At 41.3% G+C, this 25,940-nt stretch overlaps 1 protein-coding gene across 2 annotated transcripts in view; it reads left to right on the top strand.

Moving 5' to 3' along the window:
* TBCEL (tubulin folding cofactor E like) overlaps positions 1 to 25,940 on the top strand; it is a 70,952-nt gene that overhangs the window by 23,991 nt on the left and 21,021 nt on the right. Inside the window, exons 3-7 of one of the 2 annotated variants that reach the window (XM_016188368.2) lie at positions 1,820 to 1,959; positions 9,293 to 9,474; positions 11,050 to 11,306; positions 14,524 to 14,650; positions 17,012 to 17,128. In XM_016188368.2, coding sequence (XP_016043854.1) covers positions 1,820 to 1,959; positions 9,293 to 9,474; positions 11,050 to 11,306; positions 14,524 to 14,650; positions 17,012 to 17,128 — 823 coding nt within the window. The remainder of the gene's footprint in view (positions 1 to 1,819; positions 1,960 to 9,292; positions 9,475 to 11,049; positions 11,307 to 14,523; positions 14,651 to 17,011; positions 17,129 to 25,940) is intronic. The other variant, XM_060179890.1, reaches the window with a different exon arrangement.

Raw genomic sequence — 25,940 nt, 5'->3', positions numbered from 1 at the left:
AGCAACCCTTCGAGAATGTTGAATCTCCTTAAAGAGGAAATAAAGCCATCTCAGGAGATGGAGTGTGATGTCAGTAAAGATCTGCTTCTAGAAATGTGCAGGGTGTGCTTTTTCTTTGCATTTAGCTTAATGTAGTGATTAGCAGTTCTTGGAAGTAGTTCTTTGTAATTATGGGCCATTAGTATTGAACAGTGCTTTGAGTCCCTACATCCAAAGGTTACTGAGTGTTTGTTATTTCTTGATAGAACTATTAGCACTCCACATACACTGGGATGGCAGAAAGCCATCGGACTTGACAGTTGTTTTTCAGAATCCAGTCCTTTTCTGACAGGTTGGATATTGACCAATACTGAGTTGTAAAACCATAGTCTGAGATTTCCATTAATAAAATACCACCTTTATGTGTCCTTTTAGGTATAAAGAAAGAGCAGTTAAGGGGCGGGGTTGAGTGCACATGCTACCGTGCACAAGGACTCGGGCTCGAGCCCCCAGTCCCTAACTGCAGAGGGAAAGCTTTTCAAGTGGTGAAGCAGGTGTCTCTCTGTCTCTCTCCCTCTCTATCTTCCCTCCTCCTTTCAATTTCTGGCTGTCTCTATCCAATAAGTAAATAAATAATAATAAAGAGTGGTTGGGCTCTTTTTTCTTTTATTTAATTTTTAATTTTAATTTTCTTTATTTAATTTTTCTTTCTTTATTTCTCCCAGGGTTATCACTGTGGCTAGGTGCCAAATATATACTACAAATCCACTGCTCCTGGCAGCCATTTTTACCCTTTTATTGGCTAGGACAGAGAAATTGAGAGAGAAGGGGGAGATAGAAATAGAGGCACCTGCAAGTACCTTTTAACTTCACATTTTAAATGTCACTGTTGTTAGGTTTGTGTGGCAGTAAAGTATTCAGTTACGAGGCGTAAAATAAGGTAAGCAGAGTTGGGAAAGCAGATAAAGAAAAGCTTTAATCAGGGGAGTTAGGAGTGGCAGACTTTCCATGGCCAGTTAGGGGGCCTAGAGTGGAGGGCCGTGCCCAGGGGAGTCTGGGAGCGTTTTTATATTGTTCAGGACTTGTTTGCTTTTGGCCTAGGGGTCCCTGAAAGTCAACATTGTCAAGTTTTATGGCTGAATTCTAGTTGGAAATGTCCAGTATATTTCGGCCTGGGCATCAGTATTGTTTGAATTCTGGTTGAAAATGTTAGATGTAGGCAGGGATAAATTCCTGTGTGGGTAATGGGTTTCCCTTTTTCCCTTTCAGCAAGATAATCTCTTCCCATGAGATTAGGGAGGTCAGGTCTCCACATATTTCCTTCAGTTGTTTCCCACTGTACCCACCCATCACCAAAGTTTGTACCACTCCCCAAATCTATGTTTATGTCTCCAGGGACTTCTGCTCCACTGTTGTGAATCTTCCTACACATGTGGTTATGAGGTTGTGGGAGTAGCTGGAGGGATTAAACTCTAGTCTCTGCATTTCACTGGGGAACCCTCTCTTCCCCCCCCCCCCAAGATTGCATTTAAAAAAGAACTATAATGGGTATGCAAATGTAAATATATAGTACTAGGGACTGAACCCAGGACCTCTGGTGTATCAGGCATGAAAGTCTGTTCTGTAAACCACTGTGTTATTTCCTCTGGTCCTAGTTCAGTACTTTTAGTCTCCTCCTGGGCCATATTTGCTGTCTTTCCTTAGAATTCAGTACTCTTGAGACTCATCATATCCTGTATTTTCCAGCTCCTGTGGACTTAGACTTTGATTCCCAGGAGCTGAGTCTAAGTGGACAAGCTTTAGACTAATTGGAAAGTGTTTTATTTCCCTTGTGATTCAGATCGCCTCAACCTCCCGAGTATACTGGTGTTGAACAGCTGTGGAATCACTTGTGCAGGAGATGAAAGGGAAATTGCTGCCTTCTGTGCTCACGTGTCAGAACTAGATCTCTCTGACAACAAACTTGAAGACTGGCATGAGGTAAAGTTTTTATACTGCAGCATTTTGGTGAACTGTAGCAACGACCATTAGATTATTGCCTATGTGGTTGTGGACTCTACTGAATTCTGGGTCTCACTTGATAATCTTCCTGTCTCTGTGTCTCAGGATAAATAATTGACCACTCCAGCTGTTTCTTTGGGGGCTTTACAGCTAGTTTTGTTATTGCTAATTTGTTTTTCATTAATGTGAAATGCAGTGAAGAGCTTTTATTCCAGTCATCCAAAGGTTAATGAGACTACAGAGGTTTAAGCCGCTGACAGTACATTAAACTTACTGCTGTGTCATTAGTTTACATATCCTGTGCTCTGCTGCTACCTCAATCTTTATCACTACAAGTTGACATAAAATTTGTGTAAGCTTGAAACTAAGATTATAAAAATATCATTACTAAAATTTATCCCAAATATGTTAGTATTTTTCCTTATACTACCATGTCCCTTTGGTGATTTGACTTAACTGATGGCTTTTGATCTCAGAGTGGCTCTAGCCCAAGTATACAAATACAATTCTTATAATATCCTTTCTTAATACTAGATATCAATGTATAGCGTTACCTGGTGAAACTGCCCTTAGGAACAAAAAATGGCTCTTCCTGCTTGATCATTCTCCTGCCTTTGTTTGGACTCTTTATTTCTTGCTTGAATTATTAGAAACCCTTTCTAGTGAGTTTTCATGCCTCTGGTTTTATCCTGCTTCCTCAAAGGCTAGTTTCTGTAGTGCTTCCAGATTCCTTTTAATAAGCAAAGCACGATCATAACATGTTTGAAGTCCTTTGGTTGCTCTTCATTGCTTTCCGGAGTCTAAGGTTTGAACTCTGGCCCTCTTTCATATGTCCCATTGCTGTTCCTAGAGCATTATCTCTATCTCTAACCAAACACGTTTTATTTCTACCCACGATGAATTCTCACCTGAAAAGCTTCCTGGCTTTTATTCATTCTCAATCTACCACTCTCTTCTGGCCTCTTGTCTGCCTAGCCACTTCCTATATATCCAGCACTTGGCTGGCCCAAGTTGCTATTCCTGTGAAGCATTCCCTGACTCTCACTCAGGCAGACTCAGACTGTCCCAGTGCCTGTGTCACGCTGCTGTGAAAGGACTTCTCATGAAGTGGAGCACTCATAATAACAGTTTATGCTTACCTGACAGTGTTCCACCGTGCTGTAAGCTTAGAGACTGTTTGCTATTTATCATCTGCCCCCCCGCATCTGAGGCAGACACATGTTTCTTAATGGCTTCAGTGAATATGTGGTTATGTCTTGAGGATGGATCAAGGTCATGCTCTCCGGCGTTTCCTTTGGTGTTAAGAAATTCATTTCGGGGTCGGGCGGTGGCACAGTGGGTTAAGCGCATGTGGCGCAAAGCGCAGGGACCGGATTAAGGATCCCGGTTCGAGCCCCCGGCTCCCCACCTGCAGGGGGGTCGCTTCACAGGTGCTGAAGCAGGTCTGCAGGTGTCTGTCTTTCTCTCCCCCTCTCTGTCTTCCCCTGCTCTCTCCATTTCTCTCTGTCCTGTCTAACAATAAACAACATCAACAATGGCAATAATAATAACCACAACAAGGCTACAACAACAAGGGCAACAAAAGGGGGAACAAATGGCCTCCAGGAGCAGTGGATTCATGGTACAGGCACCGAGCCCAGCAATAACCCTGGAGGGAAAAAAAAAAAAGACATTCATTTCATCCTTTGGTGCTTAATTTCCATACACAGAGCTGTCCATAAAATTAATCATGAAGGCAGTTTGTAGATATTAAATGCTATAAAATTTGAAAATATTCTTATTTAAGAGAAAAATGTACAACCTCGTTTTCTCTAGTTTTTCTGCATATTTATCCTCTTCATAGTTGTATTTAATCTGGCAGCTGTGCTCTCAGTTATAGTCCCTATTTTGATAAGATATTTACCAGAAGCCTTGGAGATGCATTTTCCTTGCTTTCTAAGTACTTATAATCTCTGTGCATGTATTTAATTGTTGGTTCACTTATGCAGAAAACTAATATAGTTTACTTCATTAAATGATAGTCTGTTCCTTCTTGGCCCTTTGAGGCACCTGGCACGTGTGTTCTTTCTACAGTGCATGGATGCAAAAACAGCTAACTACCTTGTTAATCCTTCCTACCCATGATTCTTTTTTTTATTGTTGTTGTGGTTATTATTGTTGTTATTATCATGTTGTCATTGTTGGATAGGACAGAGAGAAATGGAGAGAGGAGGGGAAGACAGGGGGAGAGAAAGACAGACACCTGCAGACCTGCTTCACCACCTGTGAAGCGACTCCCCTGCAGGTGGGGAGTGGGGACCTCAAACCAGGATCCTTTTGCTTATCCTTGTGCTTTGCGCCACGTGCGCTTAACCCGCTGCACTACCGCCGACTCCCCCTACCCATGATTCTTACCACGATCCCACTGCTGACCTTCTGCTGAGATGTTTGACCTGCATGGGTGACAAGTCAAATAGCATACTCCTTGAAATCATTTCCACTGCTATGTTTATAGGCTGATTTCCCTAGATTTGTTTCTTTGGGAGCAATAATTTCACAAAGATTTGTACTCGGCTCTTGACCATGTACATAAGCTTTTGCTAACTGGTGGGGACAGTCTAGTAATGATGCAGTTACTACCTCAGAAGAACAGTTTATGCAAATATAGGATCTCTGCTTAGACCAAGGTTTACACTGAGTGTTTCCCAAGTCACACTGCTCTAAATAGCCCAAAGATTATATGTATCCTTGTACTGTGCTTGTACTCAGCCTTTGTAGTCCTGCATGGACTCTACAGTCCATTTGCAGACAGTGCTCCAAGTCAACTTTCAGGTGGGAAGAGAGAGAGAGAGAGAGAGAGAGAGAGAGAGAGAGAGAGAGAACAATATCATAGCACCAAAGCTCCCCAACACTGTAGCAGGCACTGTACTGGGCTCCAACTTTGGTGGCAAAGCAAGGATTCTCCCAGGTTAAGTATCTTACCAGCCTAGATCATGGTTTTAAGATAAGATGGTCTATTTCAACTCCTTGTGACCAATTTATCTGGCTACTGGAAAGATTACTTGTTCCTGGCCATTAATGAAGTTGGGTTTCACCAGTATTTGATGTTAGTGTGGAGCACAGTGATACAGTTTGTTCTTTTAGCACTTTGAGCACTAAGTTAGGAATGGCTTCTTTTTCAACTACTGGTGACCATACCTGGACATGAAGGCAAATCTGAGTGAGAAATATGGACAGTACATTTGATGGTGGGGGGGGGGGGATTTGTCTCCTCCAATCTCAAGTTGGGCATTTATATTTAAAAAATGCATTCTTTAATTTTTGACCTGAGTTTCTACCAAGGAGATATTTGTCTGACCTTTTCCCAAAGTATCTCATTCTTCTTTCCTTATCAAAACCATTTTATAAAAGAAATTAAACAAAGGAGGGAATTAATTGAAAGGAGGGAGGGATTAACCACTCAGGTGAGGTAGAGAATAGCTTGAGTATAAATCACAGATTGTTATCTTGCAAACCCCCCCCCCATTTTTCTTAAAACTTGAATTTCTTCCTTTTAAGAAGCTCCCTGTTAAATCATAGAATTGTGGGTATGGAAAAGGTGAACCAGGTTTCTTGCTCTCTCTCTTTCCACACATAAGTTTACTAAGCTAACTCCTATTAGAGGAGTGGTTTTGTTTTCGTTTAATTTTGGAATTTGAAAAAGGGAAGTGAGTACACTACCCTGTAAACACTGAACATCAGTCAGCCGTTGCCCTTACGATATAGTCCCACTATAATTAAATCTACTGTATGTAACAGATACAGTGTTTTCTAGAATCTTATCACTGATATAAGGTCATCCAAGAAATAACTTTTAATTTCATCCTTTTAAATAAAATATATCAATGGCATGTAGTTTTTCCTACTTTTCCTGACTGCTGTACAGTTTTTCATCTTTTTAGGGTTTCCAGTTTTATCTTAGGATGGAGATATATATATATATATATATATATATATATATATATATATATATATATATATATATATATATACTGCGTCCAGGGTTATTGCTGGGGTTTGGTGCCCACACTACAAAGCCACTGCTCCTGAAGGCCATCTTTTTTTCCCCCACTGTTGTTGTTGTTGCTGCTACTGTTATTGATGTTGGATAGGACAGAAAAATTGAGAGGGGAGAGGAAGACAGAGAAGGGGAGAGAAAGATAAATAGCTGCTGACCTGCTTCACCACTTGGATAGCAACCTCCCAACAGTTGGGGAGCCAGGGACTTGAACCAGGATCCTTGAGCAGGTCCTTGCACTTTACACTATGTGTGCTTAACCTGGTGTGCTACCAACCAGCTCCCAGGATATTATTTTATTAGGGCTAATAAGTTGCTATCTCAAAACCTGTTATTATCAGACAGTGGTCTAGGTGTAGATGACTACTTGTATACCTGCTAATATTTAGACTTGTCCCAAAATCTTAAAGTTGGGGCCAGGTGGTGGCACACCCAGCTGTGTACACATTTCATTGCACAAGGACCCAGGTTCAAGCCCCTAGCCCCCACCTGGAGGGGGAAAGCTTCCCAAGTGGTGAATCAGGGCTGCAGGTGTCTCTGCTTCTCCCTCCCTATCTCCTCCTCCTTCCATTTCAGTTTCTCCTTGTCTCTGTCCAATAAGTAGATAAAATAAATTAATAAAAAAGAAAATCTTTTTTAAAAAAATCTTGAAGTTAACTGTTTTGGTATTTTTCTCTCTATGATAAAAATAAAATGAGTTTTGGTGTTTTTTTCCTTTTTTCTTTTTTTTTTTTTTTTGTTTTTACTATGGCAGCTGCTACTTCTCATGCTGTGGTTGGAGAACAATTCCTTTTCATACTTTTTTTTTCCCTTAAAAAGAGAGAGACCGTGTAGCTGGTCATTTTTATGAATAAAGTCAGGTTGTAGGATGCAGTAACGGGCTGATTCCTGCACGAACTGTTTAGCTGTGTTGGAAAGACTACAATCCAAATTCTGGCCATATGTCGTACACATACTTGGTTCTGTCTGCTCACAAAGAGGACCATAGAGGAGAAATTTTGTAGACTAGTATGAATTTATTACTTTATTCATTTTTTTTTAAACCACTACACTGCTCAGCTCTGGCTTCTGATGGTGCTGGGGATTTAACCAAAGACCTCAAAGCCTTTGACATGAAAATCAGTAGTATAACCACCATGCTGTCTCTCCAGCCCAAATTCATTACTTTTAAAACTGAAACCTGGTACACTTGCTGTAAAAAATAGCTCATCTCTTCCATTTGTATGAGGATAAAAATGGTATGACTTCAAAAGGCTGAGGTACAGAGCAGGTGGAATAGTGTGTGTGCAGACAGTGCCCTCTGGCATACTTTTCTGAACTGGCTTATTAGTCCACTTCTTGATGATTTTAGATCCTCCTTCCTGTTGCACAGTAAGTAGTCCAGTGTAAAATATGCATTATTTTACTTTCTGTTCTATAGTTCCAAGTCCTGGGTTCTCTTTCGGCAGTATGTATGGAGCTCTAAAGAGAAGCAGCCAGTCAGGTCTCATCTCTGAAGCTGCTGGTTCTCATTATAGTAGAATCAGTACATTTGTTTACATTCTAACAGTGACTCTGACATGTAGCCTGGGTGAGATTTTAGTTCACACTATATTTTCATGTTAGTAGTAGTTAGATTTTTTGAATTCTGTTGTGTGATTAATTTATTCAGTAGACGTTACATGTTCACCATGCACTAGTGAAGCTAGGTAAGTGCTGTGCCTGTCTTTCCAGAGACACATTTTGCTGGGTAGTAGGCAGGGGAAGGTTTTTCTAAAAGATGTACCAGTCACTAGGCTTATAAATACATTGGACATCATGCCAACAACCCCCTGAAATAGATGGGTACTATTTACCCTATGAGGAAACCGGCATTTGGAAAAGTTGAGTAGCTTGTTTGAAACCACACAGTTATATGACATTTTCTGATCTGGGTTGAACCTGGTTTTTTTTTTTTTTTTTTTTTTTTTTTTTTTTTTGGCTCTAAAAGCAACCCTAATTACTCTGTCCTGCTCCTTGTCTCCTGACTTTCCTCTCTGCCGGGTATTGCCGTTGGATACTAAGTACGCTTACTAGACTTCAGCGCTCATTTCAAGCCTCTGCCTCCTCCTCCTGCTGCTGCTCCTTTACCTTTGCTTATCCATGACTAGTCGTAGACACTGGAAAGAAAAACACTTCTAATTTTTATTTATAAAGAGTAAACACTGACAGAAACCATAGGATAAGAGGGGTACAACTCCACACAACTCCCACCACCAGAACTGCATATCCCATCCTCTCCCCTGATAGCTTTCCTATTCTTTATCCCTCTGGGAGTGTGGACCCAGGGTCATTGTGGGATGCAGAAGGTGGAAGATCTGGCTTCTGTAATTGCTTCTCCACTTCTAACTTTTTAACCCCAGATTTGGCTTTCATGAATGTGAATCCCTAGTGTAATTACATATCTCTGAATCTCAGTTTCCTCAATTACAAATGGATATCATACCTAAGTTGTTTGAGAATTTAGTGAACTATGCTATATCACAAAAAGGTAGTACCCTTCAGGAAAGAGAATCTAAATGCTCATGGTTGTTCTTTTTTGTCTGCCTAGTTGTTGACTCAATCAGTTAACTGATGATCATATTACCTATTTAATTGTATATCATGGGTGATTTTTGGTTGAGTAAATATATTTTTAAAGTTGAGTAAGTCTTGAAACAGAAGAGTTCCACGACCCAATCCCAGCTCTTTGAAGTGCTGTAGCTTAAAATGTCGTCTCAGAGGGCTGGATGGTGGTGCACCTAGTTAAGTGCACATGGTAACATGTGCAAGGACCTGGGTTCAAGCCCCCACTTCCCACCTGCAGGGGGGGGTGTTTCATGAGTGCTGAAGTAGGTCTGCAGGTGTCTTGCTTTCTCCCTCTCTACCTCTCCCTCCCCTCTCAATTTCTCTCTGTCCTAGTCAGTTAAAAAGTAGAATTTTAAAAAGTACATTCATAGTTCCAGCGAAAGAAGGAAGGAAGGGAGTCATCTAAACTACCTTTTCTTCATGTGTTAAAGTGAATACATAGAGAGCAGAATCTAAATCTTGCCAAAGGTGCTGTTATTTTTCAGTGATATCACCATTCCATAAAAAAGATCAAAGTGTGTGCCAAGATTTATTGAAATTACTTAAGCTCTTCCATGTGCACCCTCACCGTGCAGGGCTCCTCAGTGGGGTGGCCTTTGTGTGGAGACCCCCACATGGGCTTTCTGCAGCGTGATTGCCATTTACAAGCATGACTACTACCTGACACGCTTTCATTTTTTTCCTTCCTAGGTCAGTAAAATTGTGTCAAATGTTCCCCAGTTGGAGTTTCTAAACCTGAGTTCCAACCCTCTGAATTTATCGGTTTTAGAAAGAACGTGTGCTGGGTCCTTCTCTGGGGTTCGCAAACTTGTCCTCAACAACAGCAAAGCATCCTGGGAGACAGTCCACACGATACTGCAGGAGTTACCAGAGTAAGCCCAGAGAGCATGATGGAGAGGGCGTTATGATGCCGTCTGTGTTAGTACCTAGAGTGACTGCTGATCTCCCACCTCAGAAACACTAGAACTGCAGAGTGAATGGAGAATGAGGTTAGAAAAACGAAGTAATTCGAATGAGGGCATGAGGGTAGTCGAGTAGCATTTTCCTTGCAATGCCTGCTCAGTGCTGAATAGCCCAAGACATAGGATATGTCATCATTTGGCTAGAAAATATCCCTGAGAAGCATTTACCACTGCTTGATCAGCGCAACCTTTGACCATTTTAATCTTCTGATTACCTGATTTCAGAAGTTTGCCTCAGTCCTTTTTTCTGGGAGAAAATAAATCATAGTATCTCTAAAATATATTAGCTCTGAGATAATTAAGTGCCCAGCTGGTCTGCTGAGAAAATAGACCTGGTGCTATTTTCATTAGCTTAAGCAAGAAATTGTACTTTTCTTTATCAGTTTAGAAATGCCTTGCTATGTATTATTTATATCTGTCTTTATCTCTCCACATAAATATTCTAAGGAAGCAGTCTGAAGAAATATATGAAGCTGTAGTTTCTTATCTAAGTATGAGAATTAGTAAAGGCTTTCAGAATCTGGTCTCACCCAGCTTTTTACATTTTAGTTCTCACACTCTCACGAATAAGAATGGTTTCCTCACTGTATGCAACATCTAGCATGGCTTCTTAGAATGAGCTTTCAAACACCAGTTCCACTTACTAATCACCAGGTACTTGTGAACCAAGTTTGCATAGAAAAATGGACAAAATACCTCATGGCTTTTCTGACAACCCAATAAACTTTGATGAACGAATTAACCCCTTTGAACTCTTTTTGGCCCATGTGATGGGCTTTATTGCATCTGCCTTGTACAAGTAGAAGTACTGTCTGCAAAGTAGACAGAGCCGGACACAGGATAGGAATTCAGTAAATCATAGTTACTACTTCTGTTTCTGAACATGTGTTCAAGGCCGGCAGGTAGCTCTCCTGGGAGGGAGCCTGATTTGCCAAGGGGGAACCTGGGTTTAAGCCCCTGTACAACATGTGGGAGCACTGTGGCACCAGGGAACTCTCTGGTGGTGGTGTGTGTCTCTGTCTCTCTCATCTCTCTCTCTCTCTATGGGGGGAAAAGTCTAGAGCATAGAAGCTCCAACAGTGGCAATAAGCAAATGTTCCTATTGTTTCTGGAATTGTCTTGTATCACTTCTCTGCTTACACAAGTCTTCTTCCCCTTCAAGGCCATGTATGCATACTTTCCTGATGTTTCTGTGTTTTTCTATGCAAAAATGTGTCCCGACTTTTCTGACAACCCAGTAGTTTAGCACTTAATTATATAAGCACAGAATTAAGTACTGGGCTGTATAATTCTCTGCTGGTCCAAGTGTGTTAGGTTTTGTCTTCCCAGCTATCTGCTAGCGCAGTAAGACATCTTCATATTTTCTCTGTAGCACCAAGCAGTCTCATGTAATAGTAGGAACTTGTTTATTGAATGAATGAAAATAAGTGCAAAATAGAAACGTAACTGCTTTAACCAATGAAATATTTCCTTTCTTCCCTGCAGTTTGGAGGAGCTCTTCCTGTGCCTTAATGACTATGAAACAGTGTCTTGTCCTTCTATTTGCTGTCATTCCCTTAAGCTACTGCATATAACAGATAATAACCTCCAAGACTGGACTGAGATACGAAAGTTAGGAGCTATGTTTCCTTCACTGGATACCCTCGTTCTGGCCAACAATCACGTGAATGCTATTGAGGAGCCTGACGACTCCTTGGCCAGGTTGTTTCCTAACCTGCGATCCATCAGTCTCCACAAGTCAGGTGAGGTGCGGGCCTTTGCAGGCATGTACAGGTGAGGCACATGCACCGCAGTCTGAGCTCAGGCCTGACGGCACGTTTCTGCTCTGCTTTTTCATAGGCTGGCTTTTCAGGGGTGGCTAGCACAGGCCTGTTAACTAGATTGAAAGGATTTGTTTTCATAAATGACACATTTCAAGTGGCGTAGCACTGTGTTAGCTGTCTCATGTATTTAAGGGGTAATTCTGTGGGATGAAGTGATGACTTGAATGGTAAGAGGCAGAGTAAAAACAGCAGAAAAAATTATAAGCTAAACCATTTTGTCTGGATTTAGATTAAGAAATCCCCACCTGTATCCATTCCAAATACTTTTTCTTGTCTTTCATAAAACTTTACAGTTTCTACGCCTTTAATACGTTTGTTTTTAAAGCGATTTTAGATTCACAACAGAGTTATAGCCATATCAAAATCATCCCTTCCTCTCTCATATATACAACCTTGACTCTGAGTATCTTCCACCAAAAGATAACTTCTTGTATTTCATTTTTTTCCCAGATTGATTGATTGATTATCTCTGAGAGAACAAAAGCATTAGTCTGGCACATGTGATACTGGGAATCAAACTTGGGACCTCATGCTCTCAGGTCCAGCACGTTAGCCACTGCACCACCTTCTGAGCCATGGATACATTATTTTAGGTTGAACCCACACTGACACATCTATAGTGTCACCCAATCTATAGTGTATCTGTTAGAGCTCGCTCTTGGTGTTGCATTTCTCTGAGTTAGGATGAGTGTGTAGTGACATATGCCCACTATTGTAGTGTGGTATATGATGTCCTCACTGTCCTAACAGTCCTCTGTGCTGCTTCTGCCCCTGCCCCTGCTCATCTCTCTGTAATCCGTGGACACCAACTCATCTTTTTATCTCTGCAGTTTTGCCTTCTTCCAAATATCATATAGCTTAGCTCCTAAAGCATATAACTTTCCATATTGGTTTCTTTCACTCACTAGAACACACTTAAGTTTCCTCAGTAGCTTTTCATCATTTAATAGCAAGCAGCTCATTGTTGGCACTGTCTATTGTCTGGCTCCGCCCGACTTTCCACTCAAAGACGGAAAGACATCATGATTGTTTCCAAGTTTTGGCAACTTTTAATAAATGCTCCTGTAAACATGTACAGGTTTCTGTGTGAGCATGTTTTCAGTTCACTTAGGTAAATACCAAGGAGTATAATTGCTCGAATCTCCACTAGCAGTGAATGAGAGAGAGTTCATGTTACACCGTACCCTTTTCAACAGTTGGTATTGTCAGCACTTTTTATTTTGACCATTCTCACGGATGAATGTGGGGATCTCGTTTTAACTTGCAGTTTCCTAATGACAGATGATGGTAAACATCTTTTCGTGTGCTCACATGGTATCTGTAGCCCTTCTTTAGTGAGGTGTATGTTCAGGGTTTCTGCCCCCCTTTTTAAATCAAGTATCTGATTTTCTCATTACTAAGTTTTCAGAGTTCTTTGTGTACTTGCGACAGCAATCTTTCATCAGATGTGTCTGTCTTTCAAATATTTTCTTCCAGTCTCAGCTTTCATCCTCATTCTAATGACATTGTCTTTCTACCTTTTTCTTAAAATAACCACATAGCTGAAATCAACTCCTACCTACAGTTTGAGAAAACACATTCAGTTTTAATTTAGTATAGAAGTTGCTAGGGCATTAACACTGAAGAAGCTGTCTGCTTCCCAGTTCAGTGCCCCTACAGCTTATTGTCTTTTCCTCCTACTAGGTTGTCGGAAAAGTCATGAAATATTTTTTCTGTGTTTTTCTATGCAAACATGCCTCATGACTTTTCCAACAACCCAACAGATGGAAATGCTGTTCTGAAGAGGAGAGTTCTGACTTTGGCTGGTTCAGTAAGTCCCTCTGCCTTTCTCCTGGCTGAAGGTGGGAAGAAGTAGGAAGGGGTAAGCTGTTCTTTGAAGGAGACTGAACGTGTTATAAAAAGACCAGCTGCAGGGTCCAGGCTGTAGCGCAACGGGTTGAACACATACGGCTCGAAGCACAAGGACCGGCTTAAGGATCCCGGTTCAAGCCCCTGGCTCCCCACCCTCAGGGGGGTGGGGGGGTGTCACTTCACAGGCGGTGAAGCAGGTCTACAAGTGTCTATCTTTCTCTTCCCTTCTCTGTCTTCCCCCCCCTCTAGATTTCTCTCTGTCCTATCCAATGACAACAACAGCAATAACAACAATAACAACAACAACAATGGTAAATAGCAGGGCAACAAAAGGGGAAAAAATAGCCTCCAGGAGCATTGGATTCGTAGTGCAGGCACCGAGCTCCAGTGATAACCCTGGAGGCGCGCGCACACACACACACACACACACACACACACACACACACACAGACCAACTGCATTATTGTAGGAACAGTGTTTGTCCCAGTGCCAAGTATTGACTTGGGTGATACAGGGAGAAATTTTGTTTTAAGACTAAATGATGTGGGGAGGGAGAATGTATAGTTCAGCATCAGAACACAGTATTTGTGTGCCTGAGGCCCCAGGTTCAATCCCTGACACTGCCAAATGTCAGAGCTGAGCAATGTGCTAGTCAGTTTTCTCTCCCCCACCTCTCCCCTCATGAGTGGTAAGGCAACATAGTCTTATTTTGCCTCATGCTCCCCTTACTCAAGAGTTCAAGTTTTTGGCTTTTGTTTGTTTCCACTTTTGAATTTGTTTTCCCTGTCCCCAAAGTGAGGATACTATGAAAAAGATAGTATTTAGTTTCTGGTTCTATTGGCATTGGCCCGTTTTAGAACTTGCTAGGATGTTTTGAGTATGACAGTATCTTTAATCAATAATTACATCCTTTGAAGCTCTATTTAGTGAAGGATTTTATCACATCACTTTTTTTTTTTTTACTGTGTAATCATGGCTTACATTTTGTTTATTGAAATCACCAGTGGCTGTCTTGACAAGCCCCTTGAGTGGAAAAAGGAGAACTGGAGGTTAGAGAATAAAGATCATTCTCCATGACCACTGGAATCACAAGGATAGGAGAGGACAGTGGGAGATTTTTATGTTGTTTCGCTGTATTCATCTTGTTTTTTGTTAGAGAAAAGTTTCAGATCCCCTAGCCTATGGCCGTATTAACATATCAAAAATTAATAGCATGTTTTGCTCTCTATCGTCTCTTTGCTGTGCTCTTCTGGAATTACTTAAAACAGTCTGTTTCTTAAATTAGGTTTGCAATCCTGGGAGGACATTGACAAATTAAATTCATTCCCCAAGCTTGAAGAAGTGAGGTTGTTAGGAATTCCTCTTCTGCAGCCATATACCACTGAGGAGCGGAGAAAGTTGGTGATAGCCAGGTCTGTTATCCTCGTGGGCCTGTTTTCTTTTCTTGGGGCATGGTGTTTCATTAGAGAATGAATGACTCCCTACTGCGGCGGGAGGCAGGGTGGGACAGTGCTCTGTAAATGTGCCTATTTCTTGAACAGACTGTGCTTGAAGGAGTCTTTTTTGTAGCTCCAGATCCTAGAAGAAAAGGAACACTGTGTGAAGAGGAAACGGTGGAGGGTAATTGGCCTGCCACGGCCATTAAAAACTTTCTGCACAGATCTATTCAGCTTTTACTTTTTGATATCTGTGGTATTTGCAGTCCTGTTTTATAGTGATTTTTAAAAATGCAGGTGAAATTTTTGTTCACTTTTTCTCTCAGCGTAGTGGTTGTTTAAAATGTAAATATCTAAAAATTGGACTGTTTCATTAAACTTGAGAGCAAAATGTTGCTTTTCTTCTTGAATGTGGATCTGTTTTGTTTGCCTGTTTTTTACCAGAGCACTGTTCAGCTCTGGCTTATGGTGGTGTGGGAGGTTGAAGGATTGAACCCGGGACTAGGGAGCCTCAGGCAGAAGAGTCTTACATACTCATTATGTTACTCCCCCCCCCAGTCCTAGGTAGATGGATGTAGATCTGCTACTATATTGTTAGTGTCTTTCTCCTACTCTCCTGTCTAGACTTTACCTCCACAGACTACTAAAGTGGCCCAGGAGTGTTTATTTTTATATGCATTTTTAGCAGCGGAACATTTTTGTAAAGACGTAAAAGGCCGTGCAGCTTTGATATGTTCTTTGTATACTATACATAGTGATTTTGAAAAGGGAACAGTAGGCTTTAAGGTTCTTTAAAGAGTAGAGGGTTTTTAGGGGCTGGGTGCTAGTGCGCCCAGTTAAGCATACGTCACTCGAGCCCCTGTGCCTCACCTGCATGGGAGAAGCTTCACAAGTGGGGAAGCAGGTCTGCAGGTGTCTCTCTCTCTCTCTCACTCCTTTTTTTTAATGTGGTAATTTTTTTTTTTACCTTTTTAAAAATTTTTATTTTATTATATTTATTTATTTTTCCCTTTTGTTGCTCTTGTTATTTTTATTGTTGCTGTTGTTATTGATGTCATCGTTGTTGGATAGGACAAAGAGAAATGGAGAGAGGAGGGGAAGACAGAGGGGGGAGAGAAAGACAGACACCTGCAGACCTGCTTCACTGCCTGTGAAGTGACTCCCCTGCAGGTGGGGAGCCAGGGGCTCGAACCGGGATCCTTACTCCAGTCCTTGTGCTTTGCACCACATGCACTTAACCCGCTGCGCTACCGCCCGACTCCCCTCACTCTTTATCTCCCCTGCTCTCTCAATTTCTCTTTGTCCTGTCAAATAAAATAGGAAAAAAAAAAAAAAAAACCAAACAGCTGTGAGTGGTGGGTTCCTAGTGCAGGCACAGAGTCTCATCAGTAAATAGCCCAGGGTGGGGGGGAGTGGGATGGTGTTTTTTTTTTTTTTAAAAAAAACAGTGATCAATCTTTGTGACCAACTAACAACTAATAGACCTTTGCAGCTTTCCAGTTAACATACACATACATCTCTGAAGAAATGAATTTCACTGTACTTTTCTTCTAAGAAGAGTAAGTTTTGTAGCAGGCCTCCCCATACTTCATGCTTTAGACTATTTTTATGCACGTAGTAAATTAATTCCTGAACTATACAGTTAAATTCACAGAATAGTTGATGTGATGACCTATCCTGTTCCAATATGATGATAGTAGTTATGTGCACCATTTTGAGTCGTTGATTTGTGGCATTTACATTGAAATTGTCGTTGATTTACATTGAAATTAGCTCTACAGATAAAGTATATTTAAGTTTTTTTAACACATCACATGGAAAAATCCTTGTTAAAGTATTAACTAAAGTATATTGACTATACTTTAAAATCACTCATTTGAAATCATTCTCAGTATACTGAGTTAGATAAAATATGTTTTGTAAACATTTATTTTACTTGTCTCATTTTCATTTTTCCAAAATATGACCACTAGAGAACTTTGTAAATTACACAAGTGGCTTGCATTATATTTAAGTAGCACTGTGCTCCCTCAAATCTTACTTTGAGACTAGGTGAGATTGGGCATGTTCGGGGTGGTATGACCATAGACTCAAGTCTGACTTTGAAAAGTGAGGCATGGTTTTAAAGACCAGTGTCGTCTCTGAAATGAAAGGTCAGGTATTCGTGGTCCTTATCTTTTATACCATGTAAGATATGTCAACAGTTGTATACAAGCAAAGCTACATCAAATGTCTCCTCTCTTGAAAGTAAGATGAGACCTTAGACTAAGAATTTTATTTCTAAACCTAAAGATTTTTAGTATCTTAAATTGTCTTTATTTTGATTTTTGCTTATAGATTGCCGTCAGTTTCCAAACTTAATGGCAGTGTAGTCACGGATGGCGAGCGGGAAGATTCAGAGAGGTTTTTCATTCGTTATTATGTGGATGTTCCACAGGAAGACGTGCCATTCAGGTAAACTCCCCTCTGCAATTTAGCAAGACTATAGTGGGTATCGAGACAATTTAAGAAACGCTAATAAGATCAGAATCTGATCATTCATTATGGGATCCTCCCAGAGAACTTAGGTTTATAAAATGAAAAATACCCACTTTTGCCTCATTTTTTCACAGTGTACTTTTCTATCCTTGTACTTGTATTAAGAATGGTTGGGTAGAAACATATCTGGATAAAGAAGCCATGGGATATATGGATATATCTATATCTATATCCAGTGGGATACTACTTTGTTGTCTCATTTAGGACAAAAATGGATAGAACTGGGAGTGATATTGGTGATGGTCTTGCTCACATGTGGCAGTAGCCAAGTTAAGCAGCAAACTTGCAAAACAACAACAGCAGCTAGAAGTCTCTTAGACTTTGGGAGAAGCATAGCAGTTACCATAGGGGAGTGAGGCACAGGATCTTTGAGGTTCTATGGCTCATGCACACCATGTATGGGCGTGAAGCTAGACCGCCAAGAGCTTATCATTTGTGAACCACTGTTAAATCATTTGTAATGATTTTTTTTAAGTTGGGTAAGCGCTTCCAGTAGTCCTCATCCATGTCATGTACCACCACTTTCTCTCTGGTCATCCTCTCTAGAGACACACTCCCACCAACCTCCAAAATTGATCTTTTTTCACATTGCATTTGCTTTTAAGGTTCATTATGTTCTGCAGTTTAGAAGATCCATCAACTGTGAACTAGACTCATTACATATAAAACAAGAACTAGAAAATGGACTCTCTAAGAAACACTGAGCGATTAGGGTGGTAAAATGTGAAGAGAAGTGCTGAGGGTGAAATTAGTAATAGAGAGTCAATACATTGTTTGATCAGGAACTATCTTTGATACTCTGTAAAAGAGTGTAGCAGCTATAGTACAGGTTCAGTTGTAAATGAGGTTGAGGGTTTTTTTTATTATTCATTATTGGATAGAGACAGGAAGAAATTAAAAAGGGAGAGGGAGATAGAGACAGAGACAGACACCTGCAGCCCTACATCACCACTCTATACCAGTTTTTTTTTTAAGTTTGCCAACACTGGACTGTATCCCTCTGTCTGTTTTGCTCTCCTCTTTCCTGTGTATGTTTTTCCCTGTTGTTGTTGTGTTCCTGATTCTGTTGTAGTATAATTCATCTCGTTAAAAGCTGGAACGCCTTTGTTTCTTTTCATGTGGGCCTCCTCTCAGTAATTCTTTCTTGCAAGGCAGGATTGGTAGTGACAAATTCCTTCAGTTTCTGAATGTCCAAAAAGATCTTTACTTCTCCCTCATACTTGAAAGATTATTTAGCAGAATGTAGTATTTGTGGCTGGCAGTTACATTTTAATACTTTGAATATGCTGTTCCTCTCCCTTTTTGCCTCTAGTGTCGGTGATGAGAAATCTGATGAAAGCCTGATGGTTCTTCCTCTGTATGTGACTTCAGCCTGCAATGTTTTTTCCTTGTCCTTGGTTTTGGATGGTTTTATTATGGTGTGTCTCAGTGTCTACCATTTTTCACTCAGGAATTTGTGCGTTTAGCTTCCTGCACTTCTGTGTTTTGAACATTGCTCAGGCATGGAAAATTTTCCGCTATAATTTCTTTGAATATGTTCTCTGTAGAGCTTGGGGTGTGAAGGATACTTTGAATACAGTTCAGCCTCAGGTAAGAAGCCTAGAAGTAGACTAAATCAGGTCAAGAAGAGAATACCAACACTGTAAGACACAACCACCACACTGTGAACTCAAAGCTATTGGAAAGGAAAGATTTAGGAAAAATGAAGCACTTCTCTGAAATAGCAGACTCCATCAGAAAGACAAGTACAATAGTTATTGGAATACTTGGGCGAAAAAAAGAGGGAGAGAGGAGTAGAGAACATATCACTTTACCTTTCAACACAGCTTGAGGTACCTGGTTGTATTATAGTGATCTAATATATACTGTATTATAACATCATATATCTTATTACTGGGGCTCAGTGCCTGCATTACAAATCCACTACTCCTGGCAGCCATTTCTTCTTTTTTTTTTTTCTTATTTATTTATTTTGCCTCTAGTCACTGGGGCTCCATACCAGCACTATGGATCTACTACTCCTGGTGGCCATTCCCCCCTCTTTTTTAATTTTATTTGATAGAACAGAGAGATATTGAGTGGAGAGGAGGAGACAGAGAAGGAGAGAGAAAGACAGCTGCAGACCAGCTTCACCACTTGTGAAGCATTCCTACTACATGTGGGGAGCAGGGACTTAAAACTGGGTCCTTATGCATAGCACTATATGCTCTTAGCCAGGTGCACCACTGCCTGGGCCCCTTTCTTTTTTCTTTATTTGATAGAGCAGAAAGAAATTGAGAGAGGAAGGAATATAGAGAGGGAACGAGACAGAGAGACACCTACAATACTTCTCTGCTTGTTAAACTTCCGTGCAGGTGGGGAATGGGTTGGGGCGGGGTTGAACCCAGTTCTTTGAGCATGCACTTAACTAGGTACATAACTAAGTACATAACTGCCCAGTCCCCTAGGTATATTTTAACAGTAACCTGACATGTTAATGGAAGAATTAAATATTTTGCCTTCAAGCATAAGTTTGTGATCATACTTTACAGTTTACTTATAGTTTAATAAAATGATATCTGCAAAATATAGTGTACATGTGTATATGTATGAAATGAACTACTTCCTGTTTCTGACAGCCTGATCATCTGACCTGTCTCTGTGCTAGTCTTTGGTCTCCAATATAGGAATGGACATTCTTCTTTTTTAAAAATTTATTTACTTATTTATAAAATGGAAACATTGACAACATTCATCTTTAATCAGGGTATTTTAATCAATATCTTTAATCAAGATATTTCTTTTTACCTTTTTTTAAAAAGATTTTGTTTATTAATGAGAAAGACAGGAGGAGAGAGAAAGAACCAGATATCACTCTAATACGTGTGCTGCCAGGGATTGAACTCAGGACCTCATGCTCAAGAGTCCAGCTCTTTACCCACTGTGCCACCTCCTGGACCACAGAGATATTTCTTTTTAAACCTTAGAATTGCAGGTTCTCTAACTTAAAGTCTTGAATTCTTTTTTTTTTTAATTTTCTTTTAATCTTTATTTATTGGATAGAGACAGCCAGAAATTGAGAGAGGAGGGGAAGAGAGGGAGGAGACAGAGACATCTGCAGCCCTGCTTCACTGCTTGTGAAGCTTCCCCCCTGCAGATAGGGCAGTCTTGAATTCTTCATTCCCCTCATACTGTTTCTTTCTTGGCCTTGGCGGTATTCTCAGTCACCTGTGACCAGAGTGGTAACTAGTTACTTCACTGTTGCATGTCAAGGCCTTGCAGAACCCTTTCCAGGAGCAGTAATGAGGGTTTCACAGGCCCCAGTAGGAATCAAGCCCGAATTGTCCTTAATTATCTGAAGGACGTTGTCTACGTTCGACTCTCTAGTAGCAATTTCTTAGTGTGCTCTATAGAAATAAACTCTGCTGTCTTAAGCGAATAGAAATTTAGTGAAATAATAGTAAGTATTGTGTTGCTCACTGAATTGACAAGATTAAAATTAAGCTTGGACAGAATGGACAACAAGCAAAGCATAGCTAAGTTTTCTGCATCTCACTCCACAAACAGTTGTTTTGACACTGGTCACTGGGCAGCATCTGATGCTGACATTGAAGTCACTGATGGATTTCATTGCTCACAGACTCTTCTTCTCTGTCTGCTGTGAGTAATCTTTGCATTACATCCTAAAAATTTAAATCCTAAGGCTTATGTCACCTTCTCATGTTCTGGCTTTCAGGGAATGAAAAAGAGAGTATCTACTCATCTTTTGCTTTCGTAATGGGAAACAGTTTCTTTGTGTCATCTATCTTGGGTTTCTCTTTAGAAGGGCATTCACATGCTGAACAGTTAAAGTCAGCATATATTCATTGTAAGACCTGTTCCCTGGTAGTTTTCCTCAGAATCCCCCTGGTAGAATTATCCATTTACACAGCAGATATATTTTGAGGTCTTAAGAGTATGCCAGGGACTGTGTTAGGCACTTTAGAAGGAGCTGTTATAGCGTTCATGCTGACTGCAGGATAGAATGGTGAATAAAATGTGAGGGGATTTATATTAAAAAGCAGTCATGAGTTAAGAATAGTGATATATAAACAAGGTATTAGTACTGTAATTGTCTTCCTGATTATGCAGATAATCTCAACCTAAACTTGGAACAAATAATTAATAGCCGTGCATTGTTAGTAAAAGGTAAAAATTCATTACTCTGGATAACTTAGCGTTCTATCAAAATCACATTTGAGCTTGTTTCCAGGTAGAGTGAAAGTATTTGCATTAGAGGAAACGCCCCTTTCATTTTACCATATGGTTTTTTAAGTTTAAGGAAAGAGCAAGAGAGAGACCAGAACTCTGCTCAGCTCTGGCTTATGGTGGTGCCAGGATTGAACCTGTGACCTCTGAACCTTATGCATAAAAGTCTAGTGTGTTACAGTCCCTAGCCCTGACCATGGAGTGTGAGAGAGAGAGAGAGAGAGAGAGAGTGTGTGTGTGTGTGTGTGTGTGTGTGTGTGTGTGTTGTTTTTCTTTTTCTTTTTTTTATAATTTTTAAAATATTTATTCCCTTGTTTTATTACTGTAGTTATTGTTGTTATTGATGTCATCGTTGCTGGATAGGACAGAGAAAAATGGAGAGAGGAGGGGAGATAGGAGTAAAGATAGACACCTGTAGACCTGCTTCACCACTTGTGAAGCAACCCCCTTGTAGGTGTGGAGCCGGGGGCTCGAACCGGGATCCTTAAGCTGGTCCATGCGCTTTGCACGTTGGCTTAACCTGCTGCATTATGACCCTACCCCCTATTTTTTTATTTCTCTATTGGGAGATTAATGTTCTTTAATTTTTAAATATTTATTTATTTATTTTGCTTTTGTCACCCTTGTTTTTTTGTTGTTGTTGTTGTAGTTATTATTGTTGTTGTTATTGATATTGGCGTTGTTAGATAGGACAGAGAGAAATGGACAGAGGAGGGGAAGACAGAGGGGGAGAGAAAGATAGACACCTGCAGACCTGCTTCACCACTTGTGAGACAACTCCCTTGCAGATGGGGAGCCAGGGGCTTGAACTGGGATCCTTACGCTTGTCCTTGTGCTTTGCGCCACCTGTATTTAACTCACTGTGCTACCACCTGACTCCCTTAACTTGTTTTTCTATGGTATTTACTATCTGCTAGGTTTCTTGAACTTTCCCTTGTGTTTTCATTTCCTGTCTTGTGTCATTAAACATGAAATACCTTCATTCTACTTTAGACATAAGTAAGAAAAGTTAGCCAGAATATCTTTTGAGGACATGAGTAAAAAACCATTACAACTAGTCCTTTATGGTAGCAAAGTTATTTTGTAAGTCCTTTCAATTATTCACACGCATTTGCTTCCCTGTGACTAGTCATTTGGTAACAGATGACTTCAAAGATGATCCAGAACTTAATGTATTTTGTTTTCCTGTCTCAGGGAGAAAATGCCTGTACCATTTATCTGGATCATTTCAGTTTTTTTTTTTTATGATGAACAAGATGAAATGTTTAGAGGGCCAAAGGGAAACATGCTTATGAATAGTTTTATAATTTCTTACAGGTGCTCACTTACCCTTTTTAACTGCCTTTTTCTGGGTAGAGCTGGAGATGGTGCCTCTCTACTGAGGCGACTCAGTGTGATAGTGAGCTGAACAGAGAGACTGGACAAACATGATTTCATATTTATTTATTTTGTGAAGTGATTAGAGAAAATCCTTGGCCTTTAAACATCATAATGTCTGCTTTCCCAGTCAATAGCCCCTTCTTTTAGAGCCTTCATCTGTACCTGGTCTCTGCATGGCTTGCATGACATTGGTGTGCTGTTTCAAAATAAATTTAATGTGCTGCAGGTGGTTGGAAAGATGTCCTCACTGAGCTGGTCAGATTTCAGAAGTTGTGCTCTCATATTTTACCAAGAGGACTTCTAGGAAATAACTCTGTATTCTAACTGGCTTTCAAAGAGCAGTTTAATTTATTTACTGAATGCCTAATATGAACCAAGAGGCATAGGGCCAGAATCTGGAGATAAGAAGACAAAACAGGTAGTGTCTGCTCTCAAGATGTTTGCCCTCTGAGCTAAGCTAGAGATTTATTTCCTCTTGCTGGATCCTCCTTATGTTCCCAGCTTGGAAAATTGAAGTCACCACAGGGACGGGGGCTCCTCTTCTCTGCTCAGCCCCTGGGTCCTTTGATCCAGCCTGTGACCGCGCACCTTCCTTACCCACACTGCTTCAAACGCTCCCCTGCTCTCATCAGCCTCTGCATTCCTGATTAGGATTGCCTGCTGCCTGTTTGACATGCTTACTTGACAGCTCCACCTGAGTGTTCATGCCTCCTGTGTCCCAAGCCCAACTTTTGAAAGCTTTCCCTGCCCTCCCAGCCCCTCTGACCCTCGTCCCTACGTCTTCTCTGCCACTTTCCTTTCATGCTTCCACTTTTCCAGCTGCTCAGGACAAAAGCCCTGGTACCACCTCGATTTCTTTCTCCCACATCTAGTCCAGATAACACAAGCAGTTGAGTGCGTGGTCTGAGTTACCATGCACAAGAACCTGGGTTCAAGCCCCTACTCCTCACCTGCAGGGGTGGGGGAGAGGCTTAACAAGCAGTAAAGCAGGTCTGCAGGTGTAGGTGTCTCTATCTCTCCCACTTCCTTCTCCGTTTCTCTTTCTCTCCCATCAAAGGAAAGAAAAAAGGCAGGGGAGAAAGAGAAAGGAAGCAATGGCCACCAGGAACAATGAGTTTATGGTGCGGGCGCTGAGCCCCAGCAGTAACCTAGTGGCTAACACATACTCCCCGCCCCCCTTCTTACCATTGATCTGTTCAGTCTTCCTGCCTGTGCTGTTACAGCAGCCTCCTGATTGCTTCCCTTGGATCCACCCTTACTTAATCTCCACACCCAGCAGGTACTTTATCAGAACTCATTTATTTAAAAAAAAAAAACAAAACACAAAACTTCCTTGTATAAATCAAATATAATAATATGTTTTAAAAGTCTGAAGAAAAGAAAAATGAGAACCTCCCTTGCTGTTCCTGCAGCTCATCAAGTCCCTTCCTGTCTCAGGCCTTGGTACCTCTTTCACTGTTTGCTCAGCAGTACATCAACTGCTCGGCTCTCTGCCTTGCTCCTTATCAGAGATCCTTCCCTACCCATCCTGTCTGGCATACTCTCTTAACCTACTTTGAGAGACGTTTATTGCTCAGCAGCCTCACGTGTCTTGTATGTTGTGGGTCTCCCCCTGCACTGCCTGCATGTGCTGTAAGGGCAGGAACTCCATCCATCCAGCTTCAGACCTTCTGTCCTCTGTTCCTGGAGCAGTGCCTGACAATGCAGCAGTTGTTCAATCAAGTGGATGTGGGTGTCGTGCCCTGGAAGAGGTGAGGGGAGACAGACTTGAGTTCATGGAAAGTAAAGGGAGATAAGGGTGAAATAACTCTTCATATGTGCTGACCTGCAGACATGCCCCTCAGTATCGGTACAGCTTGGTGGGAAGTCGTAAGTGGGAAGTGGTGGCAGGTAATGCTGGAGGGGTGGGATGAGGCGAGTGGGAGCTGAGGCAGGCCGTTAAAGACCTTGGCGTGCATGCCCTGAGACTGAGTTCTGCCCTGCCTTGCTGTCCCCTCCCCTCCCTTCTCCTCCCCCTCCCCTTTTTTAATATAGTGCAGGAGAGAGAACCATAGATCTTCCCACCCCTTAGTTAATTGATTTAGTAAGGATTGACAAGACCATAGTATAAGAGGGGTACAATTCCACACAGTTCCCACCACCAGAGTTCTGTATTCCATCCCCTCCATTGGAAGCTTTCCTGTTTTTTTATCCCTCTGGGAGTATGGACCTTTCGTGTGTGTGTGTGTGTGTGTGTGTGTGTGTGTGTGTGTGTGTGTGTGTGTGTGTGTGTGTTTTATCCCTCTGGGCATATGGACCCAGGATCATTATGGAATGCAGAAGGTGGAAGGTCTGCCTTCTGTAATTGCTTCTCCGCTAAACATGGGCTTTGGCAGCTTGATCCATACTCCCAGCCTGTTTCTATCTTTGCCTAGTGGGGCGGGGCTCTGGGGAGGTGGGGTTCCAGGACACATTGGTGGGGACACATGTCCAGTGAAGTCAGGTTGGTGTCACAGTAGCATCTCAACTAGGTGGCAGAGTACTGGAGTTGAAGGGTTGACATTCAACACCTGGACACAGTCCGAAGTACAGTATGTCAAGGTGGTACTGGTTGTATTGATTTGTTTGAGCTCAGTAGAGGCAGCGTCAAATGGTGTATGGCTCAAGAGAAGCCTGCAGGAAAGCGAGCCACGCCCCAGAGAGAGCCACAGATCCTTAATGAGCGCTCTGCTGCTGAGCCATGTCCCTTACCTGACTTTGTTTTATATATATATTTCTTTTCTTACTTTATTTGTGGGTCAACTGTTGACACATGGGTACAGTTTCTCAGCTTCCCATGATAGGTATCTGAAAAAAAATTCTCACCCCCAACTTAGGTTCCTTCCCATGAAGTAAGAGTAAAGCACTGGTGAGCATCCTGGGAGCTTTATTCACTTTGTCTTTGCAGCTTCCGTGTGGTGCCAGGGATTGGGCCCAGCCTGCTACCAACCCAGCACTGAGTTCTTTCATTGCAGATTGTGGGACATTCTTGAAAGGTTCCTGGTAGGAAAGACAGAAGATTCAAGGTTATATTGAGAAGGAAGCTGAAAAAAGCCCAGAGATCTAGTTACTGCCTGAGACTACCAAAGGAGGGCCTGTGTGC

This window comes from Erinaceus europaeus, chromosome 20, assembly GCF_950295315.1.
Source record: "Erinaceus europaeus chromosome 20, mEriEur2.1, whole genome shotgun sequence".
NCBI lineage: Eukaryota > Metazoa > Chordata > Mammalia > Eulipotyphla > Erinaceidae > Erinaceus > Erinaceus europaeus.
The sequence above is the reverse complement of the archived record's forward strand: the minus strand, read 5'-3'. Positions and strand labels throughout refer to the sequence as shown.